The 22,416-nt window shown below is 40.0% G+C and overlaps 1 protein-coding gene and 1 long non-coding RNA gene across 6 annotated transcripts in view; one reads left to right on the forward strand and one right to left on the reverse strand.

Annotated features, from left to right (window-relative positions):
• Nucleotides 1-67: 67 nt before the first annotated feature.
• Nucleotides 68-22,416, forward strand: part of AUNIP (aurora kinase A and ninein interacting protein) — a 30,445-nt gene continuing 8,096 nt past the window's right edge. The window contains exons 1-4 of one of the 3 annotated variants that reach the window (XM_064589736.1): nt 68-196; nt 18,097-18,235; nt 20,119-20,940; nt 21,478-21,596. In XM_064589736.1, the coding sequence (XP_064445806.1) occupies nt 119-196; nt 18,097-18,235; nt 20,119-20,940; nt 21,478-21,596 (1,158 nt within the window). In that variant the 5' untranslated portion in view covers nt 68-118. Of the gene's footprint in view, nt 197-18,096; nt 18,236-20,118; nt 20,941-21,477; nt 22,395-22,416 lie in introns of those variants that run through there. The other 2 variants (XM_045898400.3, XM_064589737.1) reach the window with 2 other exon arrangements.
• On the reverse strand, nt 109-20,560 carry LOC135364211 (uncharacterized). 3 transcript variants are annotated; one of them, XR_010411048.1, is made up of 4 exons: nt 20,445-20,560; nt 19,655-19,942; nt 16,920-17,052; nt 109-241 (listed from the first exon to the last, which is right to left on the reverse strand). It is a non-coding gene; the product is annotated as an uncharacterized LOC135364211 (long non-coding RNA). The 3 variants fall into 3 exon arrangements; XR_010411047.1 differs by having other exon boundaries at nt 16,920-19,942; XR_010411049.1 differs by lacking the exon at nt 109-241 and adding an exon at nt 810-1,080 and having other exon boundaries at nt 16,920-19,942.

The raw sequence follows: 22,416 nt of genomic DNA on the forward strand, positions 1-22,416 counted from the left end.
TAGCTCCGCCCCCGGCGTTGGCGCGAGATCCGAACGTCGGGGGAGGCAGTTATAGCCGCTCCCTGAGGCTGCGGGAGCCGGAGCCAGGTGTCCTGCTGGCTGGGTCACGGCGGCGGCCATGAGGCGGAGGGCCCCTGAGGAAGAAGCCTGCGGCGTGTGGCTGGACGCGGCGGCGCTGAAGCGGCGGAGAGTGCAGGTGGGACGTGGGGGCGTGAGAGGGTGTTGGAGGAGGGGTTGGGGCCTGGAGGAGGGAGAAGGGGGTGGTGGAGGTCAAGTCGGGGTCCGAGAAAGGAACAGCTTTGGGGCTTCTGAGGCTAGGGGGAGTGGAGCCTGCAGAAGGGTGAAAAATGGAGTTTGGGAAGAGTGGAGAGGAAATGGGACGAAAGGCAGGCAGGTTGTGAATGGGGAAGGAAGAGACTGGGACAATAAAGCTTCGAGGTGTGGTGGAGAGAAAATTTGCTGTGAGGAGTGTTGTTTTCTTTGTTTTTTAATTGAACTGTACTTGACGTTCAATATCTAGCACGTCATAGTGATTCGGTATTTTTATACATTAAGAAATCCACAGGATAAGTCTGGTTGCCATGGTCACCATACAAAGTTACTACAGTATTATTGACTATATTCCCTACGCAGTACTTAACCTCCCCATGACTTACTTATTTTATGACCGGAAGTTTGTGCCTCTTAATCCTATTCACCTGTTCCTTCCGCTCCCCAGCCCCTCCCCGCTCTGGTAACTAACAGTTTGTTTCTTATACCTATGAGTTTGTTTCTGTTTTGTTCTGTTGTTTAGATTCCACATACAGGAGAAGTTGTACATGTTTGTCTTTTTCTGTATGACTTACTTCACTTAGCATAATACCCACTAAGTCCATCCATGCTGTCGAGAATGGCAAGATTTCATTCTTTATGGCTGTGTAATATTTCATTGTATATATTTACCACATCTTCTTTACCCATTCATCTGTTGATGAACACTTGGGTTGCGTCCATATCTTGGCTATTGTAAATAATACTGCAGTGAATATAGGGGTGCATATATTTCTTCATTTGCTGTTTTCATTCTCTTCAGATAAATGCCTGGGAGTGGAATTACTGGATTGTAATTCTGCTTTTAAGTTTTTGAGGATCTTCTATATTGTTTTCCATAGTAGCTGCACCAATTTACATTCCAGCAACAGTGTATCAGAGTTCCCTTTTCTCTACATCCTCTCCACACTTTCTCCACATCCTCTCCAACACTTACTTTTTGTCTTTTTGATAATAGCTATTCTAACAGGTGTGAGGTAGTATCTCATTGTGGCTTTGATTTTCATTTTCCTGATAGTTAATTAGTGATGTTGAGCACCTTTTCATGTGTCGGCCATCTGTATGTCATCTTTGACAATAGTCTTTTCAAGTCCTCTGCCCATTTTTTAATCGTTTTTTAAAATATTGTGTAACTTTATATATTTTGGATGTTAATCCTTTATCAGATGTGTGATTTGCAAATATCTTCTCCCATTCAGTAGGTTGCCTTTCTGTTTTGTTGATGGTTTCCTTCACTCTGCAAAAGCTTTTTCGTTTAATGTAATCCTATTTGTTATTTTAGCTTTTGTTGTCCCTGTCTGAGATTTGTTCAAAGAAATACTGCTCAGACTGATGTCAAAGAGCTTACTGCCCATCTTTTTCTTCCAAGAGTTTTATGACTTCAGGACTTAACATTCAAGTCTTTAATCCATTTTGAATTTATTTTTATATGTGGTGTAAGATAGTGGTCCAGTTTCATTCTTTTGCATGTAACTTGTCCAGTTTTCCCAGCACTATTTATTGAAGAGACTGTCTTTTCCCCATTGTATATTTTTGTCTCCTTTGTAGTAGATTAATTGACCCATATACATGTGGGTTTATTTATGGGCTCTCTGTTCTATTCTATTGATCTATGTATGGGTCTGTCTTTGCGTCAGTACCGTACTGTTTTGATTACTATAGCTTTGTAGTATAGTTTGAAATCAGGGAGCATGATATTTACAGCTTTGATCTTTCTCAAGATTGCTTCGTGTTTTTGGGGTTCCATACAAATTTTAGGATTTTTTTTTTCTAGTTTTGTGTAAAATGGTATTTTGATGGATTGTATTGAATTTGTAGATGGCTTTGGGAAGTATGGATATTTTAACAATATTCATTCTTCCAGGCCATGAGCAGAATATATCTTCCCATTTATTTGTATCTTCAGTTTCTTTCCTCCATGTCCTACAGTCTTCAGAGTACAAGTCTTTCACCTGTTTGGTTAAATTTATTCCTAGATATTTTATTCTTTTTGAGGCAGGTGTAAATGGGATTGTTTTCTTAATTTCTCTTTCTGATAGCTCATTATTAGCGTGTAGAAATGCAACCATAGTTGAATAACTGTCTATGGTGACAGCTTCCTTCCTGGAGCAGGTTCTCTAAATTCTTTTAGGTAGTTGGGGGAAGGTCAGCAGTTATTCCTGAGCCTGCTGTTCCTTAAAAATAATCAGCCTAAAATAACACATATGTCAAAGAGGCACACTTTGGGTGGCAAATTTTGCTCCCTTACAGTGGCTACAACCTCCTGAACAAAGTAATTGAGGGCTGTTAAAAAGCATTGTACAACTAAAGTCATTTTTTGAGAAATAACAAATGAACCATCTGTTCCTTAAAAAAAAATTTTTTTTTTTTACTTAAAAATGTTTTTGGGGCAGGTACGTTCATCTGGTACATAATTTAAAATGCATGGCAGTGATAGGCAGCGAAATATCTCCCTAATACTTTTAACCATCCTTGGCCCATCTCAGAGGCCACAACTTTCTTGTGCATCCTTCCAGACATATTCTATATATGTACAAGCAAACGGTATCTATTCTTTCTTGTAAATAGTAGCATATTCCACATTGTTCTGCAACTTGCTTTTTCTCACTTATTGCATCTTATGTATCATTTCATATGCATCCACAAAGAGCTGCTTTATTCTTTTAAAAAAAATGATTTTATTTATTTATTTGAGAGAGAGAGAACACAAGAACACAAGTGGGGGAGAGGGGGCAGAGGGAGAGAAAGAAGCAGACCCCCTCCCTTGCTGAGCAGGGAGCTGCTTTATTCTTTTTAAAGACTAGATAGTATTCCATTATATGGAATAGTATCCATTATATGCAATAGTATTGCCTTAGTCTGCTCAAGCTGACAGTAACAAAATACTATACACTGGGTGGCTTAAACAACAGAATTCATTTTCTCACAGTTCTGGAGACTGGAAGTCCAAGATCAGAGTGCTGGCATGGTCAAGTTCTAATAGTGACAGTCTTCTTGGCTTGCAGAGAGTGAGCTGCCTCCTCCCCATGTGCTCACATGGCCTTTTCTTGGTGCATGTGTGTGTGGTAAGAGATGTGTGTTAAAAATTTTGGGCACGGGCACCTGGGTGGCGCAGTGGGTTAAGCATCTGACTCGGTTTCAGCTCAGATCATGATCTCAGGGTCGTGAGATGGAGCCCTATGTCAGGCTCCTCACTCGGAGTAGAGTCTGCTTAAGATTCTCTCTCCCTCTTCCCCTCCTGCTCATGCTCTCTCTTTCTCTCTCTCAGATGAATAAATAAATCTTAAAAAAGAGTTTTTTAAACTTTGTTAAAAACTGGTTCTTTGACTTTTTAAGACTTCCAGCCCAGAGCAGAGTCCTAAAGATTCCCTTTCATAGGATGTAGAAACCTGCCTTTTCCTAGGGTAGCTATCAAATAGGCACACATTTGTTTGAGTTTTAATGTCAGTCATTAATAGGCAGTTGCTCGGGGCCAGTGTTTTAGAAAATATGCCCCTTCCCACTTGATCCCTAAACAAATTGTCTGCTGTTTTGGGGCAACTAATGGGGTGGCTCATAGTCTAGCCAGAAAATAGATGCCTATGTTTGGAGTGAGTTTGCTTCTCTCTTGGTCCCACAGAGGCATGACAGGCTTGGCCTTATTACCTAGGCCTTGGTATGGAGGATACCGTATTTGTTTTCATTTCAGTTTTTTTTATTATGAGAGTAATATGTGTTTGTAAAAAAAAAAAAAATCAGTATAGGATTGTATTAAGTAAAAAACAGAAAGCTTCACTGGTGGTAGCTACTTTTAACAATTTGGTATCCTTTGAGACATTTTCTATGTGTATAAATATATCTGTTTCCCCCACAAATGAGATTATTTCAAACATATTGTGTTATTCACCTTTCACTAAATATATGATGGAGAACTTTCTATGTGAGACATGAATTTTAGTATGAATTTCTAAAAAGGCCGTTTTAATTTACATGATTTTCAAATTTTGTATTTTAACTTTGCTACCTCTTTATTAAAACATTGAGAAATATTTCTGAAAGGTTTTTCTACACAATAAAGAGGTAAAAAGATTTAGTATGTGTTTTGTATATTTGCTGTCTCAGGTGTATTATATTTAAAATGTCATAACTCAAAAATAATTTGTTTCTTCTTCATCTGTAATGCAGTTTAGTTTCTTACCCTTGAAATATATGTAGCGAGAAGGAGAAGTGGGCCTAAGAAGGGGACAGAACTGTGAAGATAACAGAAACCTTGGCTCAGTCATCAGTGGTTTCTGATGGCCTTGGTGGAACACTGAACACCACTGTGACATTGTGCAGCTTCACTAACATTCAGTCCATCAGCAAATTCTCTGGACTCTGCCTTCATATGTGTTCAGAATCTCATAATTTCCTACTATTTCTACCACTGCTGCCTGACCCAGAATGAGAGTGACCCTTTGCTCACTGTTAATTTTAAGACCATCTAGTAGTTTCCTATCTTCTGGTAAAACCCAGAATCTCTGAGGCCTACAAGGCATGATTTGGCCATGTATGTTTGCCCTCTCATACACTTAGACCTCATCTGCTACTCTTTTCTCTGCCTCACGCTGCTCTAATCATACTGGCCTTCTTGCTGGTTTTCAAGCCAAGTATACTTCATACCCCTGCAGGGACTTTTGTACACCTTGAAATGCACAGGGATTAAAATGCCACATGGCTCTGCTCTTTCATTTGTTCGTTTGTCAACTTATCATTGAGTCCATTTCTTAACCACCATAAAATAGCCTTTCCCTTATCCCGTACTCCCTAACACCTTAGTCTTGCTTTATTTATCTCCATAACCCTTTTACCATTAGATATACTATATACTGCATATTTACTTGTTCATTTATGATCTTCTCCTACTAGAATGAAAGTTCCATTAGGCAGTCCTTCAAACAGTGGCACATGGTAGGTACTCAGTATGAATTTATTGAATGAATGATCCATCTGAGCTTTACTTTCAGAAAACCTTTTAGATATGGTCATAGTTGCTCATTTTATCTTTCTCTGATGAGAAGATAAATGGGAGGACTTTGAGTTTTTTTAAAGCAAAGATGGACAGGAGGAGACCTCTAGTAAAATGGCAGTTTAAGTGTGTACTTAACAGGGGCACCTGTTAGTTGAGCCTCCGACTCTTTTGTTTTGGCTCAGGTCATGATCTCAGGGTTGTGAGATTAAGCCCTGCATCGGGCTCCATGCTCAGCAGACAGTCTGCTTGAGATTCTCTCTCTCTCTCTGCCTCCCCACTCTCAAATAAATAAATCTTAAAAAAAAAAAAAAAAAAAAAAGTGTGTACCTAACAACAAAAAAACCCCTCTGTGATACTTACTGAAATGATAAAAAAAGAAAAACAAAAATAGAGGAGAAAACTTATTTCACTGAAACTGAATAGGCTCAATAATAATACTGAAGTCCATGGTAGCAACACTGTTGGGGTTGGTGCTGTAAGACTGATAAGGGTCTGTAAATGTAACTTAACAAATATTTATCAATATGATCTTTACTGGCTTATGGTTTGTAAAACTTTTTTACATGTATTGTTTCACTTTCTCAGTAGCTTTGTGAGGGAGGTGAGATTATCTCCATTTTGCAGATGAAGAAATTGAAGTTCAGATAGAGATTTGCTTCAGATCACATCAGAGTAAGTGCAGCTCTATGGCTTGATTCCAGGTCTTCTGACTCTTGGTCCAGTGGTCATAATGTGTAAGGTGTCTTCAGATGATAAAAAGTGAATAATGTATTCACCTTTAGATAGTTCTAACCCTGGCAGCATATGGAATATGGTAGGTACACAAATAACTGTCAGACAGACAGTTAAGTGCCTTAGAGGCATAAGGAAATTCTAAGCATTTAGAGAAAGAAGAGATTACATTTTATTATGTGTGGAGGGGTGGTGGTTTTAAAATATGTCCACAAATTCTTTGATACCTCTCTCTTTAAAAGGTGGATGCTAAGTTCCCCAGCCCCCCAAGTGTGGGCTATACTTGGTGACTCTAATGAATAGAATGTGATGGAAGTGTTCCTGTTAGAATTCTGAGGTTAGGTCATAAAGAGCATTGTAGCTTCAGCCTCATTCTCTCTTTAGGGGAAGTCAGTTGTCACATGCAGACATACAGGCAGCTCTATGGAGATACTCATGTTGTGAGGAACCTTACTGAGTTTGCTAATAGTTGTGTGAGTGAGCCACCTTGAAAGTGTATATTGCAACCCTGGCTGATAACTTAAATGCAACCTGATGAGACTGTGAGCCAGAACCACCCAGATAGGCTGCTCTCAAATTCCTGATGCATAGAGGTTGTGAGGTAATGAATGTTGTTTTAAAGTGCTAAGTTTTGTGGCAAAGTGTTAATGTAGCAATAGAAAGGTAATACAGATTTTGGTTTTGGCAGTGGAGTACTACCTAACAAAAACCTAAAATGGGAGAGTGGCTTTGGCATGGGGCAATGGGTGACAGCTGGAAGGACTTTGAAGAGAGTGCTAGTGAAAGCTTGAAGAGCTTGTAAGAAACTATTTCTAGACTAGGGTTGGCCTTTGGGGAGACTGTGGGTGAGGGTTTAAAGGAAAGTGAGAATAATCTTACTGGAAACTAGAGGAAAGGGAATCCTTGTTATGTAGTGACAGAAAGTTTCCTACAACTACTGTTGGCTGTAGTAAGGTGGAAGATAGAGAATGTACCTAAGGAACTGGGTGATGTGATATAGCCAAGGAGACTTACAGGCCGTGTTGAAGGGCTACCTGGTTTCTTCTTGCTGGTTATAGCGAAGTGCCCAAGGAGAGAGAGAGAAGCTAAAGGAAGGCCAGTTAAACAAAAAAGGAGCCTAGACTTGCTGGTTTTGAAAATTATCAGCTTCTTCAGGTGGTACACAGTGGACTTTTCTTTGCAGGAAGTTTTTAAATTACTAATTTAATCTCTTGTTATAGGTCTATTCAGATACACCCATGGAAAGATTGTCATCATTAGTCGTTAGGGAAATGCAAATCAAAACCACAAGGAGATACCACTTCACATCCACTAGGATGGCTATAATCAAAAAGATAATACCAAGTGTTGGCAAGTATGTGGAGAAATTGGAACCCTCATATATTACTGGTACGTGCATAAAATGGTATAGGCAGTTTGCAGAACAGTTTGGCAGTTCCTCAAAATGTTCAACATCATTATCATATGACCCAGCACTTCTGCTTTTAAGTATAGACCCGAGATAGGAAAAGATAGTTCACACAAAATCTTGTACACCAGTGAACGAATGTTTGAATGCTTGTAGCAGCATTTCTCATAATAGCTAAAGAGTGGAAACAACCAAAATGCCCACAAATGATGAATGGATAGACAAAATGGTATATCCAAACAATGGAATATTACTTGACAATAAAAAGGGATTGAAGTATCTGACATGCTACAACCTGGATGAACCTCCAAAACATGCTCAGTGAAAGAAGCCAGTCACAAAAGACCAGGTATTGTATGGTGTATGAAAGGTCCAGAACAGACAAATCTTTTTTTTTTTTTTTTTTAGATTTTTATTTATTTGAGAGAGTAAGTGAGCAGGAGAGCAAGAGCGAGCACGAGTTGGGGAGGAGCAGAGGGAGAGGGAAAAGCAGGTTCCCCACTGAGCAGGGAGCCCGATGTGGGACTCAGTCTGGGGATTCCAGGATCATGACCTGAGCCAAAGGCAGATGCTTAAGCAGCTGAGCCACCCAGGTGCCCCAGAATTTGTCAATCTATAGAGACAGAAAGTAAATCAGTGGTTTCCTCGGGCTGAGGTGGGGTGGGAATGGGGACTGCCGATGGGTACAGGGTTTCTTTTGGGACAATAAAAAAATGTTCTAAAATTAGATTGTGGTGATTTTTACACAACTCTATACTAAAAAAACACTTAACCGTACACTTAAATGGGTAGATTTTATGGTATGTGAATTATATCTCAGTAAAGCTGTTAAAGGCTTTGTGGAAGAGATGGCATTTGAACAGACCTTAAAGCAAGGGTTGGATCTTGTTGGAAAGCAATGAAGGTGGAGTAGGCATTCTAGGAACAGTATGAATAGTGACACAGAGCAGGAAATAACAAGAGATGTTTGTGAAATAAGGAGTAAAAGTTAGGGAGTCCCCAAGACCACCCTCACTTCTCACATCGACTGCAAGTTCAAGGGACCCCAAGACCACTCCGAGGTTTGATAATTTGCTGGTAGGACTCACAGAACTCAACTGAAAGCTGTTAAACTCATGATTAGTTTATTATAATGAAGAGTACAGATTAAAATCAGCCAAAGCAGATTCTAGGAGAATTCCAAGCTGAATCTAGGGAGAATTCAAAGTGGGAAACTTGCAGTGTCCTCTCTGGGCAGCCAGTATATTAGACAGCCCTAACTGCTTCTGGTAATGGTATGTGACAGTACATAGAGTATTGCCAACCATGGAAGCTCACTGAGCCTTGGGATCCAGAGTTTTTATTGGGGTTTGGGTTGTGTAGACATGGTTGACTAGTTATGTGGCTGACCTTAGTTTCTAGCCCCTATGAAGGTCAAGCTGATACATGGCCCAAAGCTCTCACCGTAGATCACATTGTTAGCATAGACTATCTGCTGTGGCCCAAGGCCTCAGGTAAACACATACTCCAATCAGGTAGGACATTCCAGGGACGTAGAGATTACCTCCCAGGAGCTGAGGGTTAAAGCCAGACCTCTCTTTAATAGATTCTTTTACTACATTGGGAGTAACTCAGTTTGACTAAAGTGTAGGGTAAATGTAGGGCAGTTGAAGGTGTGATTAGGAGGGTAAACTAGTACCATGTTGTTGGATTCATGGAAGACATTTGACATAGTAGTCTGTAAGATTAGCCCAATGGTGGTTATATGAAAGTAAGTGGTACACTGAAAGGTAGGCTAGAGAAATTTGGAGGATATTGCAGAAATTTAGGCAAGAAATAATAAGGGTCTAATCAGGAATAGTAGAAGTTTAAATTATTATTTTAGGTGGATTTTTTGTCTCTATAGTTATATATCTAATGTACTGTCATTACGCTCAAGAAGGACCTAAATGTGGGCTTGGCCAGAGTTGGGAGGTCTCTTAAATACGTTTTTTTTTTTTTTTTAGATTTTATTTTTAAGTAATCTCTACACCCAACATGGGGCTCAAACTCACAATCCCAAGATCAGAAGTTGTAAGCCCCACCTACTGAGCCAGACAGGTGTCCCTTAAATATGTTTTTAAACTGTGACTTTGGTCCAGTTATTTGCATCCCTTAATATCTCTCCTTTTTTAAAGGACTTTTGCATTTTCCCTTTAGTTCCACTTACATTTAGGAGCCAGAAATTGGGACCTGAGTAAGTAGATGATTATAGAGAAAAAGTAAAAACTATATCTTGAGGGGCACCTGGGTGGCTTAGTCGGTTAAGCATCTGCCTTTGGCTTGGGTCATATTCCCAGGGTCCTGGGATCTAGCCCCGCATTGGGCTATCTGCTCAGCAGGGGGCCTGCTTCTCCCTCTCCCTGCCACTCTGCCTACTTGTGATCCCTCTCTCTTTCTCTGTCAAATAAAACAAAAAAACAACAAAAAAAACCCCAACTATATCTTGAAATAGTGTTTGGAAATTGGGACAATAGATATAATAATATAGGCTGATTGTGTGTACAGTTGAGCCTTGAACAACTCGGGTTTGAACTGCATGGGCCCACTTGTGGATTTTTTTCTAAATACAATACCGTAAATGTATTTTCTCTTCCTTATGATTTTCTTAATATTTTCCTTTCTCTAGCTTACTTTATTGTAAGAATACATATAATATACAAAGTATGTATTAATTGACTGTTGTCCACAAGGCTTTTGGTCAGCAGTATGCTGTTAATAGTTAAGTTTTGGGGGAGTCAAAAGTTATGTGGATTTTTGACTATGCAGGGAGTCGGTGACCCTAACCCTCATATTGTTCAAGGGTCAGCTGTATATATTGTGTGTGTGTACAAACACACACACACACACACACAGTGATACTTCTTTTCACAAAGTTGACACCTTCCAGGGGAGACTGGGGGATTTGTTTCAGAGTGATTTCTACTCCATTGCATTTTATTTGAGGCATCTACTTTCCAATTTAAGTGAGCTCTTCTTTCATGGGACTGTTAACTCTGCTGTTGAGAGGGCCACATTTAGCCATTGCTGTATTGGAAGTAGTTAAAATCAGGAGGTTTAAACAAATCTTCAATAGATAGTCTTATTAGGGCAAAACTGATGGCAAATGTATGAAAACGCTATACTACAATGATCTCTGACATGTGTGACATCCTTTAAGTGAGAAGAATCTCATTAGCAAGAAGTACCCTTTTATGAGACTTAGTAATGAAATGCTAATGGATGTAGACCTATCAGGTCTCCAGTTTAGGAGTTGTGATACTTAAAAGAAATTGCTTTTTTCTCTTATCCCTGTTGAGTTTTCATTAGGTTTAGATGAAAAATCAGTGCCAAGTAGTTCTAGAGAATGTTCTTGCAATAAATTTAGTATTGTTAGATTACTTTGGGAGAAAAACCTTCAGTTTTCAGTGGGTATACCTCTCATCCCATCTGTGCTCTGGACCTTATGTGTGACATCAATTACAGTGACAGGAGCTCATCTTCACTTTGATCACAGTACTGGAAAAGGCTTAATGTTTTCTGAGAGCTTTTTTGATGTTGAAAATATAATGAGTAGTTATATATATAAAACATAACCAGGGGCGCCTGGGTGGCTTATTCATTAAGCGTCTGCCTTCGACTCAGGTCATGATCCCAGGGTCCGTGGGAAGCCTGCTTCTCCCTCTCCCACTCCCCCTGCTTGTATTCCCTCTCTCGCTGTCTCTCTCTCTGTCAAATAAATAAATAAAATCTTAAAAAAAAAATAACCAAAATGTGTCCTTCCTGTATATCTGCCTTCTTCCTAAAATATTTATTGAATTGAGTACTTACCATATGTATTAAGCTAGTTCAGTGGAGGACAGGATAAACAGTATGTGAATCAAATGTTGATACCAGAATTTTGTTCGGTAAGTCTTGAAATACCAAGTGATGAATGTCAAGTTTAGAAGGGGAAGAGATTACCTCTGGTTGTAGGAATCAGGAATGCTTGGGGCTAAGCTGAAGTATATGTAGCATTTCAGATGTGGGTGTGAAAAAGGCCCTTCTTGTGAGGCACAAAAATGAGGAAGGCAGAGGCCATAATAGGGACTGGCATGTGGGTGAGTATTATGCTACAGTATACACAAAGGGGTTTTGGTAATGGAGAAAAGGGTAACTGGAATCATACTGGTGTGTGCAGTCTGAGAGTCAGCACTTTATGCTATAAGGTAGTAGAGAAACTATTGACAGATTTTGAGCAAGATGGTATGCTCTCATAAGAGGATTTATCCCAGGAGGATTTTTTTTTTTTAATTCCCTGGGATCGAGTCCTGCATCGGGCTTCCTGCTCTGCGGTAAGCCTGCTTCTCCCTCTCCCTCTGCTGCTCCTCCTCCTCATGCGTGCTCTTTCTCTCTCTCTGTCAAATAAGTAAGTATAAATCTTTAAAAAATAAATAAACATTCCACTGTGATAAACATACTTCCTTAAAGCCAAAGTCTTCTAAGGGAGCTATAACTGGGGGCAGTATCACTCTTGACATTGCTCTGACCTAAGTAAGGAATGTCCTACTCTTGCTAGGATGGCCAACTTGGTGAAAAGCTTTATTCCCAGATGTTTTGTTAATTGAGGTCTTACTGTTCTCTGATAATACGTAGTTTGTATAAGTCTTTTTTTTTTTTAAGATTTTATTTACTTATTTGAGATAGAATGAGAGAGAGCGAGCTCGAGCTTGGTGAGGGAGGACAGAGGGACAGGGAGAAGCAGACTCCCCGCTGAGCAGAGAGACTAATGCGGGGCTTGATCCCAGGACTCTGGGATCATGATCTGAGCTGAAGGAAGATGCTTATCCGACTGAACCACCCAGGTGCCCGTGTATAATCAGAGAACTTAGTATGTTTTTAAATTTTAATTCCAGTATAATTAACATACAGTGTTAAATTAGTTTCAGTGATTCAACATTTCATACATTACTCAGTGCTCATCAAGATAAGTATACTCTTAATCCCCTTCACCTCTTTCACCCATCACATACCCACCTTCCGTTTGGTAACCATCTGTTTGCTCTCTATAATTAAGAGCCCATTTTTCTGTTTGTCTCTTTTTTTCATTTGTTTAGTTTCTTAAATTCCATATATGAATGAAACTTACAGTATTTGTCTTTCTCTGACTTATTTTGCTCTTTAGATCCACCCATGTTGCACATGGCAAGATTTCATTCTTTTTTATGGCTGAACAATATTCCACTGTGTGTGTGTGTGTGTGTGTGTGTAGTACAGTACATTTTCTTTATCCATTTATCTATCAGTGGATACTTGGGCTGTTTCTGTAATTTGGCTATTGTAAATAATGCCATAATAAGCATAGGGGTGCATATATCCTTTTGAGTTAATGTTTTTGTATTTTTTTTTTTAAGATTTATTTATTTGAAAGACAGAGAACACAAGCAGGAGGGGCAGAGGGAGAGGGAAAGAATCTCAAGCAGACTCTGCACTGAATGTGGAGCCCAATGTGGGGCTCAGTCTCACCACCCGGAGATTGCAACCCCAGCCGAAACCAAGATTCAGAAGCTTAACCGACTGTACCACCCAGACACCTCTAGTGTTTTTGTATTCTTTGGGTAAATACCCAGTAGTGTGATTATTGGATCATATGGTAGTTCTATTTTTAATTTTTTGAGGAACCTCCATACTGTTTTCCACAGTGGCTATACCAGTTTGCATTCCCACTAACAGTGCATGAGGGTTCCTTTTTCTCCACATCCTCGCCAACACCTGTTGTTTCTTGTGTTTTTGATTTTAGTCATTCTGACAGGTGTGAGATGATACACCATTGTAGTTTTTTTTTTTAATTAAAGATTTTTATTTATTTATTTGAGAGAGAGAGAGAGAGAGCACATGAGAAGGGGGAGGGTCAGAGGGAGAGGCAGACTCCCCGCTGAGCAGGGAGCCCGATGCGGGACTCGATCCTGGGACTCCAGGATGGTGACCTGAGCCGAAGGCAGTCGCTTAACCAACTGAGCCACCCAGGCGCCCCTACCATTGTAGTTTTGATTTGCATTTCCCATTTCCCTGATGATGAGTGATGTTGAGCATCTTCATGTGTCTGTTGGGCATTTGTATGTCTTCTTTGGAGAAACGTCTGTTCATGTCTTCTTCTTTTTTTTTTTTTAAGTAGGCTCCACACACCCAGCGTGGAGCCCAGTGTGGGGCCTGAACCCACGCCCTGAGATCAAGACCTGAGCCGAGATCAAGAGTTGGACATTTAACTGACTGAGCCACCCAGGCACCCTTGTTCATGTCTTCTGCCCATTTTTTATTTGGATTATTTGGGGTTTTTTTTGGTGTTGCGTTATATAAGTTCTTCTTTATATTTTTTGGCTATTAACCCTTTATCAGATACATTATTTGCAAATATCTTCTCCTCTTCAGTAGGTTGTCTTTTAGTTTTGTTGATAGTTTCCTTTGCTATGAAGAATTTTTTATTTTGATGTAGTCCCAATAGTTTATTTTTGCTTTTGTTTCCCTTGTCTCAGGAGACGTATCTAGAAAAATGTTATGGCCAGGGTGCCTGGGTGGCTCAGTAGTTAAGCGTCTCAGGTGATGATCCCAGGGTCCTGGGATTGAGTCCCACATCGGGCTCCTTGCTCCGTGGGAAGCCTGCTTCTCCTTTTCCCACTCCCCCTGCTTGTGTTCCCTCTCTGGCTTTGTCTCTCTCTGTCAAATAAATAAATAAAATCTTAAAAAAAAAAAATAGAAAAATGTTATGGCCAGTGTCAGAGAAATTACTGCCTGTGCTCTCCTAGGATTTTTATCGTTTCAGGTCTCACATTTAGGTCCTTAATCCATTTAAAAAAAAAAAAAGATTTTATTTATTTGAGAGAGACAAAGAGGGCACACAAGAGAGAACACAAGCGGGGAAGGGGGTGGGGTGGAGAGGAGCAGAGCAGAGGGAGAAGCAGACTCCCCACAGAGCAGGGAGCCCGACTCGGGCCTTGATCCCAGGACCCTGGGATCATGACCTCAGCTGAAGGCAGATGCTTAACTGACTGAGCCACCCAGGTGCCCGGTCCTTAATCCATTTTGAGTTTATTTTTGTGTATGGTATAAGAAAGTGGTCTGGCTTCATTCTTTTGCATGTAGCTGTCCAGCTTTCCCAACACCATTTGTTGAAGATACTTTTTCCCATTGCATATTCTTGCCTCCTTTGTTAAAGAGTAATTGACCATATAATTGTGGGTTTATTTCTGAGTTTTCTATTTTGTTCCATTGATTGATATATCTGTTTTTATGCCAGTACCATACTGTTTTGATTGCTACAACTTTGTAGTATAACTTGAAATCTGGACTTGTGATACCTCCAGCTCTGTTTTTCTTTTTCAAGATTACTTTGGCTATTCGGGGTCTTTGTGGTTCCATACAAATTTTATGATTGATTGTTCTAGTTCTGTGGAGAAATACTGTTTGTATTTTGATAGGGATTGCATTAAATCGGCAGATTGCTTTGGGTAATATGGACCTTTTAACAATATTTGTTCTTTCAATCCACGAGCATGGAATATCTTTTCATTTGTTTGTGTTGTCTTCAGTTTCATCAGTGTTTATAGTTTTCATAGTCGTTTCAGGTCGTTCACCTCCTTGGTTAAGCTTATTCCGAGGTATTTTACTGTTTTTGGTGGTGCAGTTGTAAATGGGATTGTTTTCTTAAGTTCTCTTAAGAGAACTGCTATTTCTGCTATTTTATTATTAGTATATAGAAATGCAGTGGGTTTCTGTACACTGATTTTTGTATCCTGTAACCTTATTGAATTCAGTTATCAGTTGTAGTTTTTTGGTGGAGTCTTTAGGGTTTTCTATATATGGTACTATGTCATCTGCAAGTAGTGAAAGTTTTACTTCTTTCTTACCAATTTGGATGCCTTGTATTCATTTTTCTTGTCTGATTGCTGTGGCTAGGACTTCCAATACTATATATATGTATATTTTTTAAGATTTTATTTATTTATTTGATAGAGACTCAGTAAGAGAGGGAACACAAGCAGGGGGAGTGGGAGAGGGAGAGCAGGCTTCCTGCGGAGCAGGGAGCCCAATGTAGGGCTCGATCCCAGGACCCCGGGATCAATCCCAGGACCCCGGGATCATGACCCGAGCCGAAGGCAGATGCTCAACGACTGAGACACCCAGGTGCCCCCCAATACTGTATTGAATAGAAATGGTGAGAGTGAACATCCTTGTCTTGTTCCTGACCTTAGAAGAAAAGCTCTCAGTTTGTCACCATTGAGTATGATGTTAGCTGTGGGTTTTTTATATATGGCCTTTATTATGTTGAGGTATGTTCTCTTTAAACCTACTTCGTTGAGGGTTTTTATCATGAATAGATGTTGTACTTTGTCAAATGCTTTTTCTGCATCTACTGAAATGATCATATGGTTTTTATACTTTATCTTACTGATGTGATATATATCACATTGATTGATTTGTGAATATTGAACCACCCTTGTATCCCAGGAACAAATCCCACTTGATTGTGGTGAATGATTTTTTTAATGTATTGTTGGATTGGGCTTGCTAATATTTTGTTGAAGATTTTTGCATTTGTGTTCATCAGAGATATTGGCCTGTAGTTCTCTATTTTTGTAGTGTCTTTATTTGGTTTTGATATCAGGGTAATGCTGGCTTCATAGAATGAATTTGGAAGTTTTCCCTTGCTCTTCTATTTTTGGGAATAGTTTGAGAATAGGTATTAACTCTTCTCTAAATGTTTGGTAGAATTCATCTGTGAAGCTCTTTGGTCCTGAACTTTTGACTGTTGGGGGAGTTTTTTGATTACTTACTCAATTTCATTGCTGGTAGTCGGTCTGTTCAAATTTTCTATTTCTTCCTGATTCAGTTTTGGGAGGTTATATGTTTCTATGAATTTATTCATTTCTTCTAGGTTGTCCAATTTGTTGGCATATAATTTTTCATAACATTCTCTTACAATCCTTTGTATTTGTGTTATAGGACTTAGTGTTCTTGTAGTCATTTAAATAACTATGTATTATTAGTCTGTCTTTTCCCATAAGCTGTAAGCTTTACCAGGGCAGAAACAGTCTGTTTTGTTCATCATTATATTCCCAGTACCTAGCATATAGGTGCTAAAATACTTGTTGGCATACTATCTCACATAGTTTCACATATCTAGGATATGTCTCATATAAAATTTAGAGAGCCATGTGCCTGTTTGGGCTTCCTCATAGCATGCTGGCCAGCTTCTAAGATGCATGGCATTTTTATGACCTAGTTTTGGAAACCATATAGTGTTATTTCTATCACACTTTATTGTTCTTCCCAGGTTCAAGGTGAGAGAATATGGACTTAGCAGCTTGAGAGGAGTGGCCACCTCAGCTTCTCCAAATTCCAATCTCGATGTATTCAATTAACCCAGAATGCACTGCCTGTGTACTTTATCTATTTTGGTCTGGCAAGTGATTCCAGGCATAAAGCTAGAGTCATCATAGGGCTCACCTCATTGTTTTCCTTCTCTCAGGGCTCACAATCCAATGCAATTCCTGTTGTCCACCATCTAATATCAGTTGTTTCATGTATTTTATCCAGTTTTCTAGTTTTGTACGGTAGAGGGGAAAGTTCCACACCAGTACTGCAAGTTAGAGTATGAGTTTTACACCAAGGATTTCTTCTTTTATCCACTTAAGGTACATTTTAGTTTCCAAATGTAAAAATGAAGTCAACTTTGGGCTAGAATTAATAATTTGAGTTCGCTTCAGACCTGTCTCCAACTTACAACATGAAAATCAGCAAATCTCGTTTCTTTGGTTTTCATGCAAACTGAATTGAATATAAATTACCCTGTTCTCAGGGTTACTTCTCAGGCATTCCATAACAAGCAAGTGGAAACAAAAATCACATTAAATAAAGATGAGGTTATATTTATAGTTAGTTGACAAAATTTACTTCCCTAACCTTTTCTGGTACAAATTCATACTGTAAAGTATAAAGGGGCTGAGAGTGGGTAAGACTGGCTGTTTCACTGCTCTTCCTCCTAGTAATAACCAATTAGTATTGAACCCGAGGAACTGTGTAAGCCTTTTATGTGAATTAACTCACCAAATCCTCATAACAGCCCTATGGGATAGGTACTTTACTGTCCTCATTTCACACATGAGAATGAGACCTAGATTAAGCAACTTGCATAGGGTCACACAGTTAATAAGTAGCAGTGGCAGAATTGGAATGATTTGAACCCAAGCTGTGTGAGCTATGCTCTTAACTGTATATATCTGTATATATAACTGTATGTGACTATTTGAAAACCACTAAAAATGTGTCAACTGCTGCTGATGTAGAATCATTAGTTATCTTTAAGTATAAGAGAGAGTATCATTCCTGGAATCACTTCAACAAATCCTGTTTGTTTAAGTCAACGTGATTGATTTCTGTGGGGAAGCAGAAAGATTGGGCTATAGTTGGAATATGATTTCCTGATAAAAACAAACACCATCAGTGTGGCAGGAAATGGTAGAAGATGACGTACAGCAAAAACTACCTAGAGAATAGGATAGGAGTGGAGTCCAAAGGTTCCAGTGCAGTTCCATGAGGGTCACAGGTGTTTATTGAATCTCTCCTGTCTGGCAGCTGTTTTGATATTAATAGATTCTATTATTCTTTTTCTCCCCCTCCTCAGACACATTTAATGAAGCCAAACACCAAAATGCTAACACTCTTTCCTGGAGAGAAAAAGGCTAAGATTTCTTTTACTCAAAGAATTCCCCCTACAGGCACTCGGCAGACCAGCATTGCTTCCTTCTTCACCTTGCAGCCAGGTATGATGACCTGCCTGGGAATACCCAGGGAGCAAAAAGGAGTGTGTGCATTTTTCCATGCTGGAAAATTTATGAGAAGTGGCGACACCAGTGCATTGTGTTTAACTTAGCTAACTCATTAGAAGAGGATATCAAACAAAACATCCCCTTCTGCAAAGCATTATATACATGCTTTTACCAACATTTTCTTACTCTGTGTGCTCAGTCTCATATTAAATATTTGTATTCCCTGACAGAGCAGTGAGGAGAAAGGTATGCTTGGGGAGTTGGGGTGTGCAGGGGAGCTGACCTGCCATTATTTAGGTAAATGTCTTGGATTGGCCATAATGACCAGTCTCTCTAGGATTACTTGATAATAGATATTTCTGTATAATGCTTCTCAAATTGTCAGAGTTCAAAGATGCTTTTTTTCTTAGAAAGGTTGGCGTAAAGTTGGCTTGTGTTTCATCATCCTTTGGCAGTTTTTTGCTTACATGTCCCTTTTCAGGGGACGAGCTGCCTCACAGCAGTGTGTCTGCCAGCTGGAGGGTTTTCGGAGGAGAGCTCTAACTCTTGATGCGATTCCCAGGATTGCTTTGCATAAATCTTCAAAATCTACTGTCCCTGCCCCAAACAGAAACTTAAAATAAGCACCCTTTTTGCTTTAAGTAACAAGGGCAGATTTTTTTCAAGGACACTTCTGATTTAAAAAAAAAAAAAAAAAAAAAAAAAAATTTTTTTTAAAGTAGGCTTCATGCCCAACATGGAACCAACATGGGGCTTGAACTCATGACCCAAAGATCAGGACCTAGCTGAGATCAAGAGTTGGACGCTTAACAGTCTGAGCCACCCAGTCATCCCCCGCTATTTCAAAATTCTGGTATATTCTATAATCTGTTGGAATTCTTAGGCAAAGTTGAGAAATCTTTCACAAAACAGTTTCTGCAGTATAATTCTTGTTGGAGAAGGAAAAAGGAAATCATTCAGCTTTGTAATTAGATCTTGGTATAATTTGGGGGCGGGGGGAGTGGGTAGTCCACGGTATTCATCCTTAAGGTAGAACAGTATCCATTCCATGCCTGATAAAATGGATAGGCTAGACACTAGTAGTTGTTTATTATTGTTCTTCCGATTGGTTGACTTATCATCTAATTGTGTTTATTCCCTTTCTCAGGCAATGTCTGCAGAGTAGAGGACCTAATGTTCTTTGCACTATCACCAGAGGTTTTCTTAAGAGTTGGGTGGTTAATGTGATCTTAGTGACTTTACAAAAATTGTATTGTGCGTATTTCTCAAAGGATAATATCCAGGAATATATATTTGGCCAAGATCACTATTTAACAGAAACCATATTAAAGAAAAAACAAAAGCAAAACTGATGTGCCCATATACTAAAACACAGTTGGAAAAGTAGGCTGTGGTCTGAGTATACATACGTACCATGTTTAACTTTATTAGGTAGATCATTTGGAAGCATCCATATATTTGAGGACTGGAATATAAGGTCTGTGTTTTAGAAGGATCATTCTGGAGAAAGTAGAGATTGCAAGCAGGAAGATCATGGGGCGCCTGGGTGGCTCAGTCAGTTAAGCGTCTGCCTTCAGCTCAGGTCATGATCTCCGGATCCTGGGACTGACCCCCCGCATCGGGCGTCCTGCTCAGTGGGGAGTCTGCTTCTCCCACTCTGCCCCACTCCCATTCTTTCTCTCTCAAATAAATAAATAAAATCTTAAAAAAAAAAAAAAAAAAGGAAAGCACGAAGATCAGCTATAAAGGTTGTGATGAGTCTAAGACCCCCGTGCTAGATAGTGATAGTAGCTGATACTGATTTCAGAAAAAGCCAGCTAAATCCTGCTCAGGACAGAGATTTCCTGCAGAATAATCATTCATGTCTATTTTGCTAGGAAAGACAAATGGTGGTGACCAGAGGAGTGTTTCATCTCATACAGAAAGTCAGATCAACGAGTCTAAGAAAGATGCAACCCATCTAGATCATCTGATCCAGGGCTTGGAGGACGATTCCATGTCACCCCCATTAGCCACTTCAACCCCTGCAGATACCCAGGAAGCTGGACTTTCTCCTCATTCCCTCCAGACTTCTGACCACCATAGAATGGGAACTCCATTTTTGACTATGCTGTCTTTGCCCCAGCCTGACACCTTGGTCTGTGCTGGAAAGAGTAAAGCCTCATTCTCTTGTTCCTTCACTCAGAACTTGGAAGGTTCTTACTTGCTGGGCCAAAAGGAAGGAGAGAAAGACTCTTCCTGGAAAAGGGAATGGCTTCATGGATCTAAGGAAAAAAACCATCAGGATGTAGAGAGACGCGTTCAACCACCTGGGGGCAAGGGCCTTCAGCACTTGGACAAGATTAAATTGGAAAAGGTGTCTGCCAGAGAAACCAGGCAGGCCCCCATCCTCCTTCAAACATGCAGGGATTCCTGGAGTGGAGAAAACACAGACTCAGTGAAACAAAGCCCTTGTCCTGTCCCTGCGTTTTCCTGGGACAGTGAAAAGAATGACAAGGACTCCTGGAGTCAGCTTTTCACTGAGGATTCTCAGGGCCAGCGGGTTATTGCCCACAACTCCAGAGCTCCTTTCCGAGATGTAACAAACAATCAGAATCGGGGCTTAGGGCAGTTTCATAATAGCTCTTGGGCTCAGTGCCAAGAGAGGCCCACTCAGTTAAATCTGCAGCCTGATTTGCTCTTTACCCAGGACTCTGAAGGTAATCAAGTTATCAGGCACCAAGTCTAAATGTCTTTATGATGGTTTGGTTCCAGAAGTACCTTGAGATGACAGAGCTATAGGAAAATATTGGGCGGAGGGGGGGGGGGGAAGGGAAGCAAGGGATGTTATTGAGCATTTTCTTTGTGTAAATAAAGCAGGGGGTGCCACTTGTTGAGACTGTATGATTGGCATTGTGTCTCTCTGTGAGGAAGAGGTGGCTGGTAACCTTGTACAAGTCTGTGATGAGCACTGAGGAGGTAGGGCAGGTACTTATCCTTCCAGTAAAGAGCCCTTACTCAGCCTGCAAAGCCACCTCTTTGCCCTTTCAGATGTCTGACTAGGACACTGCTTCTTATGGATGTGTGTTCTTCTAATCTCTGGCTGTTATCTTAACCACACAACCTTGGGATCGTTATTCCTGATACCTTTTTGAGTGATAAGGCACATCTCCTGGGTCTAGAGGTATGGGGGCAGGGAGAATAGAGAGAGAACTAGAAAGTAGAATGATGGTAGGGTGTTTGTTTTTGTTTTAAAGTAGGCTCCATGCCCAGTGTGGAGCCCAATACAGGGCTTGAATTCATGATCCTGAGATCAAGACCTGAGCTGAGATCGAGTCGGACGCTTAACCAACTGAGCCACTCAAGCGCCCCAATGGTAGGTTTTTTTAAAAAAAACTGTTATTTTTGTGGGGACTTTACAGCATTTTAAAGTCTTATATTCTGTGTTTAAACATCTCTCTCAAAAAAGTCTTGCTGGGGCCCCTGGGTGGCTCAGTCGGTTAAGCGTCTGCCTTCACACGTCATGATCTCAGGGTCCTGGGATCGAGCCCTGCATCGGGCTCCCTGCTCAGTGGAGAGTCTCTCTCTCCCTCTGCCCCTCCCCACCCCCCATTTGTGCTCTCTTTCTTTCTCAAATAAATAAAATCTTAAAAAAAATATTTTTAAAAAGCCTGTGCTTTAAAAAAAAAAAAAAAAAAAAAGCCTGAGGTTATATAGCAATCTAGCTGTGATGATATCAGTCTTCTATAACGTGTAAGAGAACTCCTTTTGTAAAACTATGAATCCAAATAAATGGCTGTTTACAAAGCTGACTCTGATGGTAATTAAAATATTACCATTTTATTTCTGAAAACGCAACTTTTTAATAGTTAATATGTTCTATCATTGCCATGGGTCCCATCTTAACACCCGTGTCTATCCAAGATGTTATCCACCAGGTGGCAGTTTCCCATGTTGCAGGTGTGCTACCTTAAGAGGCTTAAACAGCCTCTGGGGGCAAGTGTGCAAGTTCTAAGATGGAACTACTTTTAAGAGTTTAGGGTAAGATCCCTACAGAAGGGGAAAAGAGGCTCCCTACGGAAGTTTTTTTTTTATGTAGGCAGGACTTTATAAGGAAAGAGGGGAAGCCAGGAACCTGTTTATGAAAGTTCACATACCTTAAAATTAACAGGAATCCTATACTCATGATACCAGGT

This window comes from Mirounga angustirostris, unplaced genomic scaffold (genome assembly GCF_029215605.1).
Source record: "Mirounga angustirostris isolate CCGP_5_RB_7025 unplaced genomic scaffold, mMirAng1.0.hap1 SCAF_4, whole genome shotgun sequence".
In the NCBI taxonomy this organism is placed as follows: domain Eukaryota; kingdom Metazoa; phylum Chordata; class Mammalia; order Carnivora; family Phocidae; genus Mirounga; species Mirounga angustirostris.